Source organism: Furipterus horrens, unplaced genomic scaffold (assembly GCF_987537825.1).
Source record: "Furipterus horrens unplaced genomic scaffold, mFurHor1.1.pri manual_scaffold_4, whole genome shotgun sequence".
NCBI classification, from domain to species: Eukaryota; Metazoa; Chordata; class Mammalia; order Chiroptera; family Furipteridae; genus Furipterus; species Furipterus horrens.
The window spans coordinates 171243252-171262251 of record NW_028327174.1 but is presented as its reverse complement, the minus strand read 5'-3'; the positions used below and the strand labels follow the sequence as shown (position 1 = coordinate 171262251).

At 45.0% G+C, this 19000-nt stretch overlaps 1 protein-coding gene across 3 annotated transcripts in view; it reads right to left on the bottom strand.

Annotated features, from left to right (window-relative positions):
* Positions 1 to 2920: 2920 nt before the first annotated feature.
* The window catches only part of DAPK1 (death associated protein kinase 1), a 181415-nt gene continuing 165335 nt past the window's right edge, over positions 2921 to 19000 (bottom strand). For all 3 annotated transcript variants that reach the window (XM_090274248.1, XM_090274247.1, XM_090274249.1), the window contains exons 21-27: positions 17725 to 17913; positions 16179 to 16376; positions 14927 to 15065; positions 13412 to 13532; positions 10772 to 10960; positions 3956 to 5184; positions 2921 to 3481 (exon numbers count right to left, since the gene is read on the bottom strand). In XM_090274248.1, coding sequence (XP_090130374.1) covers positions 3448 to 3481; positions 3956 to 5184; positions 10772 to 10960; positions 13412 to 13532; positions 14927 to 15065; positions 16179 to 16376; positions 17725 to 17913 — 2099 coding nt within the window. In that variant the 3' untranslated portion in view covers positions 2921 to 3447. The remainder of the gene's footprint in view (positions 3482 to 3955; positions 5185 to 10771; positions 10961 to 13411; positions 13533 to 14926; positions 15066 to 16178; positions 16377 to 17724; positions 17914 to 19000) is intronic.

Genomic DNA, 19000 nt, shown 5'->3' with positions numbered 1-19000 from the left:
GTTCTTCAGAATCTGTCTGGTCTTGTTATCTCAGAAGGTGCTGGTTTCTGTCCAGAATGGAGAAAATCTTCAAAACGTGTCCCTTGTCCTGGGAGCTGACGTCACTGTTCTCTCAGGAAGCACAGCTCTGCTGTCTGTGCTCCTGTGACTGAAAGTCCACTTGGAGACTTGGAAGACTCAAGAAAGTAACAAATTCAGGACAAATATGAGATGTCCAAACCTGTAGATAATTTTTATAAAAGTTTATTTGAGCCAAACAGGATACACCTGGAAACAAGATCTCAACAGACCAAGAAAAATGCTTCCAATGACAGTTTTTCTTACCTATTTGAAATTAGGAAGGGAACTTAAGGAAGGTGGGGATTGGAATAGGGGACAGTTAATAAGATCGTGTGCTCCCTTGAGGGTAGTTGTGCCTCTGAGTGGTCTATAAAAGAGGATTGCTCTGGCCTTTCAAGGTGTGTTAACCTAGATGTGTAAGAAAAACAAAAGGGCTGGCTTAAAGACCTTTTCCTAAAGAAGAGGCCTGGGGTGTGATTACTCACCATGACCTGCCTGTTTAGGAATTTATGACCAGGTCACCCTGTGAGGTTACTTTCTGTAGAATCCTTTTTTGTCCACAGACCCATGTGTTCTCTGGACATTGATGGGTCAAATGTGGTTATATCATTTCAGGAAATCCTGTAGCTGTCATTGTAAACCTCCTTCTCCAAGACCACCAGAATTCCTACAGAGTTCCAATTCATTTACGAAGGTGTGGCATTCAGATTTTGTAACCAATCAGAACTCCTTCCGGCTCACGCCACAGATGCTCTGGGTCACTGGGTTGCTGTTGTCCACATGGAGACCTCAGGTGCCCAGGGCAGCCCAAATTGGGGGCTTTGGACCAAGGGGTGGCCACAATCCCGAGGGGATGAGAAACGTGTTACCCAAGCATATCTCACAGCAACTCTAAGAGAAAGGGTCCCATGAAAGGCTTTTATTTCTGGCTCCTAAGAACATACACTTTGATTCTCATTGTGGCCACAGGAGGTGAGCTATGATCTGGAGTCTTCCCTCCTTCAGGAGGCTTTGCCAGACAGTTTCAGTATGACCAGAGTTCATGGCCTCCTGAAATGCTTCTCACATGGCATTTGCCAGGATGGGATAGTGAGCTCAGGGGTACTTAACCTCTTCTAATTTGGGTTGTAATGATTCCTAAGATGGCTTCAACATTGCCCAGGTCGCCCCCTAACCTTATAAACAGGGTCCCAACCCAGCATCTGCATAAACAAAAGTGGGAAGACTAGTACAGGTCTTTGCAATTATTTGCCCAGCATTTCCCCTCTGCCCCTCTCTTTTGTTAACACAACACATTCCATTGGGGAAAAACGGTCTTTTCCCAGCATCTACCCAGGGTCCCTGGGGCCAGGCCAATTATGTGACTCTATGACCCCCAACCACCATGTTTTGCAGAGGGAGGCCCAGTGAACCCAGCTGGACCAGTAAGAATCCTTCTCTGGGGTTTCACATACAGATGCTACCAGAAGCAAACCTCTTGCCTCCAGGTTCTAGCTGCTTGACGCTACATCCCTGAGATGTAAAGTGCTCTTGAAGTAAGAGAGAATGAGGTTGGCATTCAGGAGAGTTGACACAAGAAAAGGAGTTCCCACACTCCTTAGGCAATCACAATTTCAATCTGTGTCATCCTTTCTAGGCATGTCTATGTGTAGCTTTTAGTTTAATTTCATTGATCTTTCTTTTTTTTTCATTATAAAAGTAAATTATGTTTATTGTGGACAATTTGGGCAAAAATAGAAAAGAACTGCATTTCCATCAACAGAGGAAATCATCATTAGCCATTTTAGTCTTCTTCCTTCCAATTTACTTATTTATTTTTAGGGAGAGGGGACGGGAGGGAGAGAGAGCAGGAGAGGAAACGTTGACGTGTGAGACAAACAATGATTGGTTGCCTCTTGTACATGTCCTGACTGGTGGCGGAACCTGCCACCCAGGCACGGGCCCTGACCAGGAATTGAACCAGCGACCTTTTGCTTTGCGAGACTAGTCTTCTTCCTTCCAATCTTTTTTCTTTGCACATTTCTTTTTTAAAAAAGTCATGAGATTTTACTAAATATAGGTTTCCTCACTGAGAGCTTTTGTGTCTTACAGCTACCAAAAGTCAAAAATAGACTTTCTAGTTGGCCCCTATTTTAAGGGCAGGAAGTTATGTATCTTTTACAGCAGGTTTTCTCTTGCTCCTGCAGGGGCCATTCTCTCCACCTTTGTATCCAACTAGAAAGCTTCCTGTTTCCCCATTGCCAGACATGATTCCACTTGGTTTTTTGGTTCACCCTAGGAAAAAGGAAAGAACCTCTTTTCTTGAAAGTGAGAACAAATGTGAAAATCATCTGGACTCTTTTTTCTTCCCCAAACCACTCCCAATTTTAGTCATAATTAAGCACCTAAATAAACTGGGTTGTTTTTCATACCTGGGAGTTTAGGTTTAATGAGTTTCTGGATTTCAGATCAGTCTGTCCCACCATGTGTGTGGTGTGGTATTGGTGAGGAAAGACCACTACTACCACCACCACCACCACCACCACCACCACCACCACCACCACCACCGCCACCACCACCACCACCACCACCGCAAGAATTTGTTTTGAATTAAAGACCAACAAACTAGTGCAACAAGCAATATAGTTTATTTTATTAAAAAAAGGGAAAAAAAACAATAAAAGAAAATGAAAACAAATGACTTTTTAACTACATTTTATAGATTAAGTAAAAATACTTGTATTAATATATATGTATATACATACTGCATATATATATATACACATATGATATAACATTAAAATTACATGCTTCTCAGGACAGAAGAATTAGGACATGTTCCCTCATATGAATTTAAAACTCTAGCACAATTTAAAGTCACTGCAAGAAAACTTGCTTCCTTTATTTTCTTTTTTAGACTTCAAGTACAGGAAGTTGTCAACAGGATCAACGTGGAAAACCATCTGCTATGCACAAATGACGACGAACTGCCACAAATCATAAGTCACGGGTTTTGAATTCTCATACAGACCTTCGTAACCCTACAACTGTGTCAATCTTCTACCTGAGATGAGAGGGAATGATAAAGCGCGACGGTCTGCCATTTTCCATGTGGACATTCACACTGACGTTTAAACAAAGGCTAATGAATGCGTCTTATCGTAGCAACAACACTGGCCATGAAATCACTCTAGAGGAGGATTCCTTTCTCCCCTTTCCTTGCCAAATAAAACACAAAGTTGCCGGTGGGGGGGGAGGGACACCTCAGGGTGAAGCACCTCTGGCGATGATCAGCATACAGCAAGGGACAGAGAGGGAGCGTTTCCTTCGCGACCGCTCCGGCTGACTTGGATGATCTCAAACACACCCTCGTCTGCAAAAGGCACTCACATATTGTCTATTTATAAATCATACAGTGGGAGTCCATACATGAGGGATTTTCCTATAAATATAAAAAAGATAAGCTGAGGACATGATATATAACCAAAGAAAGAGTTTTAAGAAATGCACATTTTGGATAAACGTGCGCTTTTATTTAAAGGACAACCAATATAATAGTTAAAAATTTTTCTTTGAAAAGTTAGGAGTTCCAGTAACATTATCAAGTAAGAAGCAAGGTACTAGAGGCTGAGAGACGGAGTCCAGAACACGTAGAGGAGGGATGCTAGCTTTTCAAATGGCCAAAGGAAAGGATATGGTCAGCTCTTACACTAGGAAGACCATTCACCCACAATGGAATGTGTGAGAGGGATGGAGGGCATAGCAGACAAATAGGTGAAGTGGGAGGGAGGGTGGTGTCCTTCAGTACGTGGGCATAGGAAGGGATACACCCCAAATCTCTGATGGGAAAGATGGGCTACATCCCCCTTGCTTCTGCAGTTTGAAGACACCCTGCCCAAGCCAAAGCTGCCCTCACCTGGATACGACCGAGCTAATGGAATTATAAGATGTGCCACTGTTGCAGCTTGAGGCATAGGCCTCCTGGCCATTGCCATCGAGGTTGATTTTGAACACAGAGGACGCCTTCAGTAGAAAGTCTGCTGCATCCCGGCGCCCCAGCTCCCGCAGTTTGGACATAAGGATGCCAACTGTGCTCTCAGGGTAGGCGGTCCATTCCCGGAGCAGGGCATGGACTGGGCTGGGGAGGAACTCCCTGGGAGCCCCATTATTGGTGTTGTACTTTGCCACAAGGTCAGGGAGGCCCAAGTTCATGGCGAGAAGGCACCAGTCCTTACCCATTGGATCGGGCGGGTCCAGCAGGCGACTAAGTTTCCTTCGTGTCAAGAGGTTTAGATCTGATGCGTGGATATCCATCCCCAGGCTGGCCTGTGAGTAGATGTCGTGACACCCGAAGCACATGATGCTGCTAAAGCTTTCCTTGTACCCACCCATGGTGTTAGTCAGCGAGGTCTCCTTCAGGGTCTGTGCCCGGAAGAAGTCCCGTGGCTGGTAGATCATGACAGGCTCATGGTGCTCCCTCAGCTGCTGGGGGCTCAGGTAATGCTTCACAGTCAACAGTCCTGGCAGCGTGGTGGCCATGACGTTCTCGATGGTGCTGCACACCGAGTCCAGCAAGAGGCAGCACTTGATCTTTTCCGTCTCCAGCCCACGGACCTGGACCTCAATGCCCTGGCCGTGGTTGACCAGGAGCACCAGAAGCTCGGCCCCACGGTTGGCTATCTTGCAGCCGCTCACCCACAGGCGAATGTCTGCGTCTCCCTCGGCACTCTGCTGGTGGATCCACCGGCACAGGTTCACTTGGACCTTGTGGAAGATGCCGCATGGGAAGGGGGTGAGGTGCTCCACGGGGACAATACGTACACCACCGTAGACCATCACCTCGTCCTCCTCATCTGTCCAGGAGCGGTGGAGATTGTCTGTTTTGATCAGGGCAGGGATGTCCACCATGGTCCCACTGCTCAGGTCCCGGGCGCAGATGTCCATCGCATCCAGAATCTGCAGCAGCTCTTCTACATCACTGTCGGGCACCAGGCGTTGGATGTCCTCCACGGTATAGCGGCCCCGGTAATGGTGCAGGGCCCGTGGGGTCTCCACAGAGAGCAGCTTCCCGAGGACGTTGGTGCAGAGCCAGCGGGGGTCCAGCAGCAGCACATCCTGGACTGTTTCACTCTGCATTATGTTGATCTGCGAGAGGGGACGATGAGAGGTCACACATAGTAACCTAAATGAACAGAGGCACCAGCTGCTCAGAGAACAAAAGGGCCCATGCTATGACAAAATCTGAGCAGATGTAGCAAGGAATGACTCAGAGCATTCAGATGGCTGGATCTCAAGAATTGATTACTAAGCCGAAAAGACAGCTTGAGAAGGTCATAAGAGAAATTTTGAAAAGACCACTGACTCTTAAAAATGGTCAATAACCCTGGCCAGTTAGCTCAGTTGGTTGGAGTGTCATTCCAGTAAGCCAGGGTTAGGGTTTGGTCCCCAATCAGGGCACAGTACAGGACTCAAACTATGAAAGCATGGATGGGTGAAAAGGCTGAATGGTGATTCCCTCTTCAAAATCAATCAAAACAAATGAAGAAAAAAATGTCCCTTTCCTGCTCAGAAGAAGCAGGCCAAAAAAAAAAAAAAAAAAAAAAAAAAGACCTTGTGAGGGTCTACTGGAGAAAATGGGAAAAAATAAAAATAAAAATGTCAGTTTAATGAAAAACACAAAACAAAACCAAAAAAAGCTGAGGGGTGGAAGCTAGCCAAATGGAGCCAGTGATTTTTGACTGGATTCTAGCCAAAATAAATACACAAATAAGTAAAAACAGCTATAAAAGAAATTATTGGCCTAAGTGGCAAACATTTGACTAAAGAGTATATATTCAATAATAGTATTATATCAATATTACATGTCCAGAGTGTGATAATTAATTATATTGAGGTTATGTGGGAAAATGTCCTCTTTTTAGGAGATACAGGCTGAATGATTTAGGGGTGAAATGTCATGATGTTTACAAAGTAAATAAGAAAATAGAAGAGAGAGGAATAAAAGTAAAAGTAGCAAAATGTAGATAATTGGTTGATTTAGGTGTAGAGTATATGAGGATTTGTTGTACTATTCTTGCAACTTCTCTGAAGGCTTGCAGTTTTTCAAAAAAAGATTTAGAATGTATTATTATACTGTAAATTTTATTTAATTTTAGAGAGAGGGGAAGGGAGAAAGAGAGGGAGAGAAACATCAGTGTGTGGCTGTCTCTCGCACGTCCCCAACTGGGGACCTGGCCCACAACACAGGCATGTGCCCTGACTGGGAATCGAACTGGCAGTCCTTTGGTTTGCAGGTTGGTGCTCAGTCCATTGAGCCACACCAGACAGGGCTATACTATAAATTTTTAACATGCATACATAAACAAGTTCTGGAAAGACATGTCACCATGACAGTGATTAGCCCTGACGAGTGGGAGAGAGGAATGAGACTAGAGGTCAGGGTGAGAGAGAACTTCAACTTTACCAGTCACATCTGTTTCTTTAAAAAGCAAAAGTCGGAAAGAAAAAAAATGTGACAAAAGACAGAAGCAACTTTCCCCCTTTACGGAACACCTACCCTTCTCTTCCCTCCCTGTCCTATGAATGATGGTGATTTTCACATGGAGGCTGAGAGTCTGGACCTGTTTGCGCCAGGTGTACTTTTCTGCCCATAGTCTGGTTTAAATCTTTGAGATACCTTTTGTATATAATTCTGTTTAAAATGGAGCCTTAGATTGAAAATTCCTGGAGGGTAGAGACCTTCAGTCCAAGATGGCGGCTTAGGAAGACCCTGAACTCACCCATCCGAAGAACACATAATATTTACACCTACAGAGCAATTCCCGCCGAAGAACTGAGGGCTGATGGAATAGCTCCTGCACAGCAAACAAGGGAGAAACCAGACAGAAAAACGTAGGAGACAGAAACCCAAACCCCAAAGCTCTGACCTGCAGCAGGGAGGGATCACTGAAGGGCCTGTGCACAGAACGTGGGCACATAAAAAGACAGCAGTTTAAGGGGCACCTAGACTATATGGGAAAAGAATTCATTTACTAACCCTCAGTTGCCCTCCACTTTGGCAGATGTTCTAAGGTTAGTAAGTGAATTTTCTACAACTCTTGGACCCACTGTGGCTTACCTCAGGGACTTCCTGTAGGCCACACCTGCTCTAGCTATAGCTCCGACTGGCCTGCCAAGGTGGCCTCAGTGCAGCTTGCTCTGAGAACTCCCTTCACCTTGTACCTGCTCCAGCTAAAGCTCTGGGTTCTGGCTTGGCCTGTCCCCTGGACTCCCTGTGGCCAAAGCCCACAGTAAGTGTTTCCTCAGGACTCCACAGGGTTTCTTCCCATTCCTGTTCCAACCAGCCTTCCAAGGAGGCCTCAGTGTATCTTGTGCCAGATTTCCTGGGCTCATGCCTGCTCCAGCTCCAGGTCCAGCTGGCCTGCCACAGACACCTGACACATACAGTCTACAAAGGGGAAGCTTCTAATAAGGCCACTCCTTCAAGACCAGGAAATGTTGCTTTTTCACCTAATTCATAGAAACAAACACAGACAGAGAGCTAAAATGAGGAGATAGAAAAATATATTCTAAACAAAACCCAGGACAAGAACTGAATGAAATGGAGATAAGCAATCTACCAGATAAAGAGTTCAAAACACTGGTTACAAGGCTGCTCAATGAACTTAGGAGAAGAATAGATGAACTCAGTGAGAACTTCAATAAAGTGATAGAAAATATTTAAAAAGGCAATAATCAGAACTAAAGAATACAGTAACTGAAATAAAAAACAACAACAACACATTTGAGGAAATTAACAACAGATTAGTTGATTCAGAAAAATGAGTCAGCAAGCAGAAAGACAAGATAGTGGAAATCACCCAATTGGAGCAGCCAAAAGAAAAAAAGTGAGGACAGTTTACGGGACCTCTGGGACAATGTCAAGTATACCACCATTTGAATCATATGGGTCCCAGAAGGAGAAGAGAGACAGAAAGGACAGAAAATCTCTTTAAAGAAATAATGGCTGATCAATAAAAAGAAAAAAAATCTACCCTTCCCCCAAATAAAAGAGAAATAATGACTGAAAACTTAACCAACCTGGTGAAGGAAACAGACATCCAAGTCCAGGAAACGAAGAGACCCAAGCAAGATGAATCCTAAGAGGCCCATGCCAAGGCAAATCATAATAAAAATGCCAAAAGCCAAAGATAAAGAGAATCTTAAAAGGTGCCAGTAACTTACAAGAGATCTTCCACAAGATCATCAATTGATTTTTCATCAGCAACTCTGCAGGCTAGAAGGGATTGGCATGAGATATTCAACATGATAAAAGGGAAAGCCTACAGTGAAGAATACTCTAATCAGCAACGTTATCATTCAGAACTGAAGGAGAGAGAAAGAGTTTCCCAGACAAGCAAAAGTTAAGGAGCTCATCACCACTAAACTGGTATTAAAAGAAATTTAAAAGGACTTCACTAAGTGAAAAAGGCCAAAACTAAAAATAAGAAAATATAGGAAAGAAAAAGAATCTCACTGATAAAGGCAAATATTTAGTAAATGTGGTGGGTCAACTAATTATAAAGCTGGTATAAAGGGCAAAAGACAAAAGTAGTAAGAGTGTGTGTAACTATAGTAATGAATTAAGGGACACATACACATACACACAAAAGATGTAAAATATGTGAAAAACGTAACGGTGGGTGAGTAAAAAATGTAATGCTTTTAGAATGTGTTCAAATTTAAATGACCATCAACTTAAAAGAGGCTGCTATAAACATAGCTTTCTACATATAAATCTAATGGCAACCACAAACCGAAACCTATGATATGATAGATATACAGATTTTTTTACAAAGGAACCCAAAGAAATCACTGAAGAAAGTCATCAATGCATAAGGAAAGAGAACACCTTGGCTGGTGTGGCTCAGCGGGGAGCACCAGCCTGTGAACCTAAGGGTAGCCAGCTTGATTACAGTCAGAGCACATGCCTGGGTTGCAGGCCAGGTCCCTTGTTGGGGGAGTGTGGGAGGCAACAGAACAATGTTTCTCTCACACATCAATGTTTCTCTCCCTCTCTTTCTCCCTCTCTCCCCCTTCTCTCTAATAAAATAAAATGAAATAAAAAAGAAAGAAAAGAGAGCAAGAGAAGAAGAAATACAAAATAACTACAAAACAACCAGAAAATAAAATAGCAACAAATACATACCTATCCATAATTACTTTAAATGTAATTTAATTAAATACTCTAATCAAAAGACATAGGGTGGCTGAATAGATTAAAAGGGAAGACTCATGCATATTCTGCCTACAAGAGGCTGAATTCAGATCAAAAGACACACGAAGACTGAAAATGAATGGATTGAAAGAGATATTTCATGGAAATGGAAATGAAAAAAAAAAGAGCTGGGGTAGTAATACTTATATCAAACAAAACAGGCTTTAAAACAAAGACTGCAACATGAGACAAAGATGGGCATTACATAATAATAAAGGGATCAATCCAACAAGATGATGTAACACTTGTAAACACCTATGCAGTGAACATAGGAGAATCTAAATACATAAATATTAACAGACATAAAGGGAGAGATCGATAGTATTACGATAACAGTAGGGGGACTGTAACAACCCACTTATATCAATGGATAGATCATCCAGAAAGAAAATCAATAAAGAAAGAGTGGCCTTAAATGACACAATAAATCATATGGATTACCAGATATTTACAAGACTCCAAATCAGCAGAATACACATTCTTTTCACATGTTCATGGAACATTTTCCAGGATAGACCACATCTTGGGTCACAAAACAAGTCCTGGTAAATTTAAGACTAAAATCACATCAAGCATATTCTCTGATCACAACTCTATGAAACTAAAAATTAATTACAAGAAGAAAACTAGAATAAAATACAAACACATGGAGGATAAACAACATGCTATTATACAATCAATGGGTTAATAAGAAACCAAGGAGGAAATAAAAAATATATTGAAACAAATGAAAATGAAAACAACAATCTAAAATCTGGGACAGAGCAAAACCAGTTCTAAGAGAGAAATTCATAGAGGTATAAGTTTACCTCCAGAAACAAGAAAAATCTCAAATAAACAATCTGAACTTACACCGAAAGAAACTAGGAACAAGCAAACAAACAAAGCCCAAAGTGGGTAGAAGGAAGGAAATAATAAAGACCAGAGCAGAAGTAAATGAAATAGAGACAAAAATTAAAAAAGCAATAGGAAAGATCAATAAAACTAAGGCTGGTTCTTTGAACAGATAAACAGAATAGATAAACCTTTAGCCAGATTCATCAAGAAAAACAAGAGAAAGAGCCCAAGTAAATAAAATCAGAAAGAAAGGAGACAATCCACACAACAGAAATAAAAAGGATCGTAAGAGAATAGCATGAGCAACTATACACCAACAAATTTGACAACCTGGAAGAAATGGATACATTTCTAGAAACATAATCTTCCAAGACTGAATTTTGTTTCTAGTTATTAGTCTGTTCAGATTTTCTGCTTCTTCCTAATTCAATCAGTAACCAAAAAAATTCCCAACAAATAAAATTCCAAGACTAGAAGCCTTCACAGGTGAATTCTACCAAGCATTCAAAGAAGAATTAATACCTATGCTTCTCACACTATTCCAGAAAACTGAAGAGGGAAAGCTCCCAAACTCAGTCTGTGGGGCCAGCGGCATCCTCGTGCCCCCTGGACCCCCGCCTGGGCTCGCGCAGCCCTTACCTCGCCAGCGCTGTGGAGCTGCTGGGCTATGCACCTGAGGTCCTCCTCGCTGGCCAGGGGGTTCAGCTGGTCTTGCACGTCATACACAAACTGCTGCAGCGACATCAGCTGGTTGGGCCCGTTGAGCTTCCTCCAGGAAGGTAGCGTGGAGATGATTTTCTCACACAGGTGAGTCATTGGAGGGCAGACCTAGAACACGCGGCACGGGACAGGTCAATTCACAGCTGTGTGACTCAGGGGAAGGCCGGATTTTCATTGGGACTGTTGTTGAAATACTATTTCCATTTAGACGAATTCTTGGTAATTGGCTGAAAATGGGTGTTTATAATCTTTTAACTTGGTTCAGTAAATCAGTCTATGTTACAGGCTCATTGACTCAATCACACCTTCCTGATTAAAATCCACGCTGCACTGCAGCACCCTTCTCTCGGCAGTCCACGCGCGGTCATAGCTTTTACGTCAGCAAAATTCCACTCCCGTGACAAAAGACAAAAACAACACAAATCCAACAAACAAAAAACAAAAACACAACTCCCAGGGAGAAAGGCAGTTCCACCCGCCTGACCTCAGGAGCCGAGGGTGTGTGTGTGAAGCAGACATGATGCCACGACCCAGGTCAGGGACTCCCCGGCCTGGTGGGAGGCACAGAAAACCCTTCCCAGACCACTGTTCCCGGTCGGTCGTTACTCAGAGGTTTCCGTGACCAGGCTCCTCCGAGGCCCCGCCAGACTATTCCCCGCCTGCTGACCGCACGTTGGTGGGGCCCCATCAGGAAGCTAGGGCCGGGCTTCGTGAGAGGATCGGGATCCGGAAAATCGCGGAAGCACGTCTGAAGGAGGAGCCTGGCGCCGGAGAGCAGCCTGTCCCCGCGCGGACGCAGTGATCTCTAACGTCTGGCCGGGGTGGGAGCGGCGCATGCGCCTCGCACAGGCTGGCATGGGCAGCGCATCGTTCCAGGGGGACCTTTGCCCTTTTCACGCCGATTTCAGAAAGCGTTCCGAATTTGATGGCTAATAACCTTGGGTGTGTCAAACCCATTGCGAATATCATTCCCCAGGCTATCTCACCTTTTAACTCTGTTTATAGAATTTGTTTGCCAGAAAAGAAAGATTTAACTTTTATGTTGTCAAGTAGGGATGTATTTTTTGACCACTTCTGGGGTTGTTTATCTTCATTTGAAAGGTTTACCAAAGCAGCCCCAAGATATTTTAAATTCCATTCTCTTACATTTCCATTAAGGATACTTCTTTGTTTTACATTTAAAAGCTTTAATCTGCCTAGAATTTATTTTGGGCTATGCAGTGATTAGGAGTTCAACCTTATTTCTTTCTAGGCATATAGCCAGTTGTGATAGCTCCTTTATGAATTTTAAAATTAAAAACAAGTCCTCTCAATTCCGTTCAGATGCTACCTGGTACTGTATTAATTTATATAGTTTGGGCAGGTGAAACATTTACTAAGATCTTGCCATCCAAGAACACAGTCTTATTCCATTTTGCTCATCTATTGCTTTATGCCTTTGAATAAATATTGGTGGTTTTTAAAATAATTTTCTAAATATTTCACGTCACTTTTTTTTGTACCATCGTTTTTTCAAAATAAAGATTTTATTTATTTTTTAGAGAGGGGAACGGAGGGAGGAAGAGAGTGAGAGAAACACCTATCGGTTGCCCCTCGCAACACCCAACTGGGGAATCGGCCCACAACCCAGGCCTGTGCCCTGACTGGGAATTGAACTGGCTGCCCTTCAGTTTCCAGGCTGGCCCTCAACCCACTGAGCACACCAGTCAGGGCTGTATCATTATATATAATTTGTTAGTTTTGTTTATTTATTTATTTTTAGAGAGCGGGGAAAGGAGAAAGAGAGGGAGAGAAACATCACTGTGTGGCTGCCTCTCACTTGCGCCCCCAACTGGGGACCTAACGTGCAACCTAGTCATGTGCCCTGACTGAGAATCGAACCAGCGACACTGGGCTCGCAGGCCAATGCTCAATCCACTAAGCCAGGGACTTGTATCATTATATTTTTTAAAAATTTATTATGTTTATCAGGGTGACAATGGTTAATAACATTATATAAGTTTCAAGCATACAATTCTGTAATATATCACCTGTATACTGCACTGTGTGCTCACCACCGAAAGCCTAGTCTTCCCCGTCACCATAGGTTGGATCCTGTTGACCCTCTTCATCCTCCTCCAACTACCTTCCCCTCTGGTACCCACTGTTGTGCCTGTGAGTCTGTTTGTTCTGTTTGATTGTTTGTTGTTTTCTGTTTGATATCCTACAGATAGGTGAAATCATATGGTTCTTCACAAGTCACTTTTGAATTGCTTTTGTAATTTGTCAAAAGCAATTTTACTTTTAAATAAACCACTAAATCTGTCATAACTTCCTACACTCTAAGGTGGTCCACTCTGTCGGTAATGACCCCTTCACCTTGCAGCCATCTCCTCCTTTCTCTGCTCTTTCTCGCTTGTCCCAGAGCAATAGCATAAAAGCATGGCCATGGGGTTACCTCACACCGGATTCCAGGAAAACCAAACCAGACCGAAAGGGCAGGGCAAAGACACCCAGCTTGTGGGGTCCCTGGATGGGCAGGGCAGGGATAGAGCTCCTGCCCTTCCCAGGTATACTCACCGAAACAATCTGGCTCCGTATTTCTTGGAGGTGATTTCGAAGTACTTTCATGTCCTTAGATCCAGAAGCCCCAGCGTCCAGAACAAACAGCTTATTTGAAATGTGCAGATCATTCCCAAACCTAAGGGAAGACACAGTTCACCAGGTGTTTCCATGGGAGGGCCTGAAATGCTGGGTGGAGGCCAGGAAGTTCTGGCGACCTGGCAGAGGTCCCCCTCCCTGCTGCTTACTGGGCTCTGTGATGTGACACTGGGGCAGAGGCTGGAGACACCTGCATGCTTCCAGTCATGCAGACAAGCACCTCAGGGCCCATAAAATGGCAGGGCAGGTATCAGCTGCCCTGACACAGGCAAGGTGAGGCCTAACGTGCTCACCTTACAAGTTTAGAGAAGAGATGCTATGGCAATTCATTAAGTAAGAACAGAGGGATGAGTATGATAGGTCCATTTTAGATCTAAAAATATGAGTAGAAGCCTTATTTTTCACATCAGGAAGATAATAAATTAGCATCTTCAGCTGGAGAGAAATGAACTTACTATTACTAGCATGTTACAGTACACAGAGCTTCCAGTTGAAACTTTCTATTGATAGACACTAAGTAGAATACAGGTTGGGGCAAACGTAGGCTTACAGTTGTGAGTACGCGGAACGGAGTTTATACTTGTGTTATTATTTATTAATTATTGTATTATTTTCCATATGAACAACTGTAAACCTACATTTGCCCCACCCTGTATGTATTTCTCATAGGGTGACTGTGTGCACACCCATATTTATAAGTGAACCATGTTTGACAGAACTACTTGACATGAAATGTACACTGATATTCACTGTATTCCACTCTACTCCACCCCACTTCACAGAGCTGGTCAGGACTCTGTAAATGAAGTTCATGACCCAATATTTTGATAAATGTTGATCAGTGGTACCATGATAACCATCAAAAATACTGAAAGTTAAAACAATTAAAAGAACTATGCATCTAATGTATACCACAGTGTCCACAGTTGCTAATACTATATTTTACAATTAGAATTGGCTGAGATAGAACTTCAGTATCCTCATGAGAGAGAAAGAGGAGAGAGAGAGAGATGAGAGAGCTAAAGAGAGAAAGAAAAGTATATGAACGATGGATGTTTTAATTAGCTAGATGGTGTGAATTCTTTCACATTGTAAACATATAACAAATCACCACAATGAATACTTTAAATATCTTACAATTGTATTTGTCAATGATACTTCAATACACTGAAAAAAAAAATACATAAAACGACTACAAGAAGTTATCTCTAGGCAGTGGTACCAGGAGGAGATGAAAAAAGTTAGAAGATTGTTCCTTTTTATCCTGTGCTACTTAATTCTGTTTGATTTGTCATTATGTGTGTTCATTGCCCTGATAAAAATGAAAAACACAACAAAAAGGCAACCAAAGGAAAAGAGGCCTGCAGTTTCTCTAAGTCCTTTCTGTGGTGCACAGGACTTGTTACCCCCGAAGGCCCAGCGGCTGCCCCTCACCTGTTTCTGATCTCTTTCAACAATGTCGTGTCTTTGTCGTATCCAAACTCGCCGCCAGCTGGTCGGGGAACGTTCATGATGTCAGCGTGGGTGGCCACCAGGACGACTCGGAGTGGGTTCTTCAGCTTGCCACCAAAGGCTGGGGGCAGAGAGAAAACTGGTTCAGAGGTGGGTGCCCCTGCCTGGTTATCTTTCCTCCCCCAGAGAGGCGGGTGAGCTGGCCTCAGGCCCAGGCTCTCTCTCCAGGGGGATGTGCAACCTGCCTGAAGACTTGAGGCCCAGTGCCTGCTGTGCATTGTAATCCCCGAGCCCCAGACCCTGCCAATAACAGAAATAGCCTATTTTCTGGGCCTTTAGAAAAGCTGTTCAGAAATGGACCAGAACCAACTGTAGAACATAAGGCAGCTTCTCAAATCTATCTCAAATGGGCCCTGCCTGCAGGGTGTGGGGAGATCTAACCTCTGACTGGGGGGTCACCCTTTAAAAGGCCAAAGAAAGCCCTCTGAATGCAGCAACATCGCAGCAATGACTCAGAAGGGAAACTCCAGCAATTCACACAGACGATTTCTCACTTCTGAAAGTTTTTCAGATGAAACCAGACAGAGAGAGAGGGAGAGAGAGAGAGAGAGAGAGAGAGAGAGAGAGAGAGAGAGAAAGTGATGGTCGGTACCCTGTGGGAAATGAAGCTCAATTTACTTAATTATCTTTATGCTTTTCAAAGAAAAAATTGACTGCTGAGTTTTGTACTTCACCAGAGAAGGCTGCTGCTTTTGTTGTGGGAAAAGAACAGGCTATTTTCTTCTCTAGGATAAAGTCAAGATACTGCATTCAGTCAATGTGGTCCTTTTTCTTGCATTTTGATGGGGCTACAGAATGCAGGAGAGCTCATTCTGCTTATGACTTATGTACTCGGGAGGTAAAGGTGCCGTAGCTATCAGAGGAGGCATTCCACTGAGCACCCAACAGGAGTGGCCACAGCTCTAAAATACAGCAAGAAAGTGAGAAACGGTCCTCAAGGAATAATAGCTCAGATCAGGTCTCTGTGGCAGAAATATGTGATCATAAAACAACTGCGGGCAGAACAAAGTGAACACCTGAGACTCTGCGAACTTCCAGAGTAGAAATCTTCCAGCAGGAAGGAGGAATGCAGGAGTCCACAGCTGTCTGCCACAAGCCACAGGACCCCAGCCTGGTGGGGGAGGGGGAGGCCAGCGGGAAGGGTGCTCACTCACTCACGGGTGTCTCAGCTTACCTATGGGTTCTTCAACTGGCACAAGAGACTTCAGGAAACTGAGCCAGAAAATCACTTGATTCAGCTGGATCTCATAGGGTTCTTCTAGACTAAAAACGATGACATGGATTGATGTGGGATCATTGGCAGCAAAATAGTCATAAGAGCAGAAGTATACAGGGTTTCCAGAGAACTCCCACACACTGAAATCGCCAACTCCTACAGAGAAAAATGAAGCTTACTATTGTGAAACGCCGCCACCAAACTTCCATCTCAGTTTTCCTTAGCACTTTAGAGGTTACCAGTAGGGATGGGGTCATCCACAGCATTTACCCATCTCTGCACCCACTTGACTACAGAGCTATATACGTAACATCTTTATGATGTGTGCCGCTGTCATTTTGGAAGATCCCCAGGGCTATACTAGGGCCTCCTCCTGGGGCACAGGCCCTCCTGGGGATCACGACCCTCAAAGTCTGGCAGCTAAGACCTTTGTGTGAAAAGTTCTGGAACACAGAAAGGGGCCCTTTGAGCACTGGGAGCACTGAGGGCCAGACCTGGGAGGGGAGGAGGCCTGGGGAGGAAGAGGGGCAAGGATGGTGGGTGCTGAGGACGCACTTCTCCTTCCTTTATGCCACAGGGCCAGCTCGTTCGAAGAACATTCAACTTTTAAGAGAGCAAAATGTGCATGGACTTTAATTGTTCCACTGGGGCTTATGTTTCTCAAAGTGGGGTTCCTGGACCAGCAGCGGCAGCATCACCTGGGAACCCCCAGACTTGCTGAACCAGAAGCTCTGGGGAAGGGGCGTGAGGTCTGTTTTCACAAGCCCTCCAGGGAATTCAGTGCAAGGTGGGGTTTAGGAACCACAGCTTTAGGTCACACACATGGAGTAGCTTCCCTGTGCCAGCCGCTGTCCCAAGCGCTTTAAAAATACCAGCTCACAAACGCCTCATGGATGAGGGAACTGAGTCTTGGAGAAAAGTGTTTTGTCTTTTCCTAAGCTGGGGCTCAACAAGGCAGGGCTGGTTGTTTAAGTGACTTGGGCCCAACTAGGGGCCTGGAGCCCGGGGTTTGCTGCAGGGAAGAGGAAGTAAACCATCCCTGGTAACATTAATGCGTCACCCTCTTGGAAATATTTGAGAGTAAAGAACACTTGAAATTCTGCTTATGAAGAAAAAATTGCCTATGTTTACATCAATGCATTATAAATGAGTGTAGATGTATTTAGAAACAATTCTTCTATATCAAACTGTCAGAGGGATTGTATTTTATGAGATATTCCATCCAAGTGGCAGTTTGCCTCTACTTTAAAAAATGTTATTAGCCTACTCAACAGTAATTTACTAAGCACCTCCTATGCGGCCGGTGCTTTGCTAGGTGCAGAGGACATTCACCAGCCTGCTTCAGCCCTGGGTCACTGCCAACGTCACTGCGCTGGCTCTGCCTCTGTCCGTCGTGGGGCTATGATGGCTGCCCACCGGGACAGGCTCCCTCATGGGGGGAATCACTTAAATCCCTGACAAGGGGGCTGCTTGAAGTCCTTCTCCTTTGCAGCGCGGGACGTACCATTCAAATAGGCGTTCTGGATGTCGATGGCCTTGGTGGACTGGTCGTCGGCGGAGCAGTGTGGGTGGTGGGACGGGGCCACGAACACCTCCAGCATGCCCTTGGTGAGGCCCGGCTCGAACATCATGCTGCGGCTCCTCACGCTCACGTTCTCGCAGCCCGGGTACAGGTTGTTGATGCTCACGGAGACTGCGGGCAGAGGAAGCCGGTGAGGCCCGCGCTGGGCAGCGTGCGCACTTGCTCTCCCTCCCAGCCTTTGCTCCTGGGTTGTCCTATCCCGGGACACTCCTTGTCCTCACCCCACTCCTGCTTTAGGCGGGGCTGTGTGCGCCCCTTGGGTGTGCTGTGCAGCAACACCGCCCAGAAATGGCGGGCTGATTCTGCCTGCGCCTCCTCCCGAGTCCCGAGAGGCTGACCCCAGGGACTGTATCGCCCAGTCTTGATTGCCATTTGCTGCTGGTTCAGGTCGGCCAATGGGAGGCACTGGAGAGGCTGGGAGGAAGGCCTGCCTCCTGATTGGTGGCTCAGCCCTCAGCCTCCAGTGCTTTGCGGATATGTCACAAATGGCCAACTTTCTTAAGGCAAACAAGCTTCCAGTGGTCTGAGTGATATAAGTGTGGGCACCTCTCCCAGGAAGGAACAAGGCCTGACCATTCTAGCGAGATCATGAGTGTCCAGAGCGCTGGTCTAGGAAATGGCAGAGCACGGCCTCCAGGCACTAACTAGCAGTGCCACTCTGAAGTGACAATGCTGCTATTTCTGGAAACAGATCTTCTCCAGAGGCCACAGCACCCAATATAGCCTATCCCCTTCCCCAAACCGGTCTCCCCCAGGTGGCCCCCACGTCAGCTCATATTTGTGCCACGCTCTGCTTTTCCAAGGACATTGTAAATGCTGTTTTTGTGAGGGCCAAAAAGTGACCGGCGAGCTGCGCGGACAAGGGCTGGTGGGCCTCCACTGGCAGCTCCCTCAGCCCGGGCTGTGCTTGACCCTAAAGGTGAGTCCTGCGTCTTCCAGAGACTTTCTGGATAGAAACCCTTTGGAGCTGACCCACCATCTGGGTACCAAGCAGTGCAGGCCTCTATGGGTTATGCATCTCTTCCACACTTGCCTAGGCCCTCCAGGAGGCCACCTGGCTTTGGCCAGACAAATCTGGGACTGAATCACACCTCTGACATTGACTAGGGGTGACCTTGGCCCAGGGGTCACAGGCTCCAATGCATTCCTGAAATGTGATTTCTATAAAAGGGCAAAATTTCATGCATGGCATGGGCAG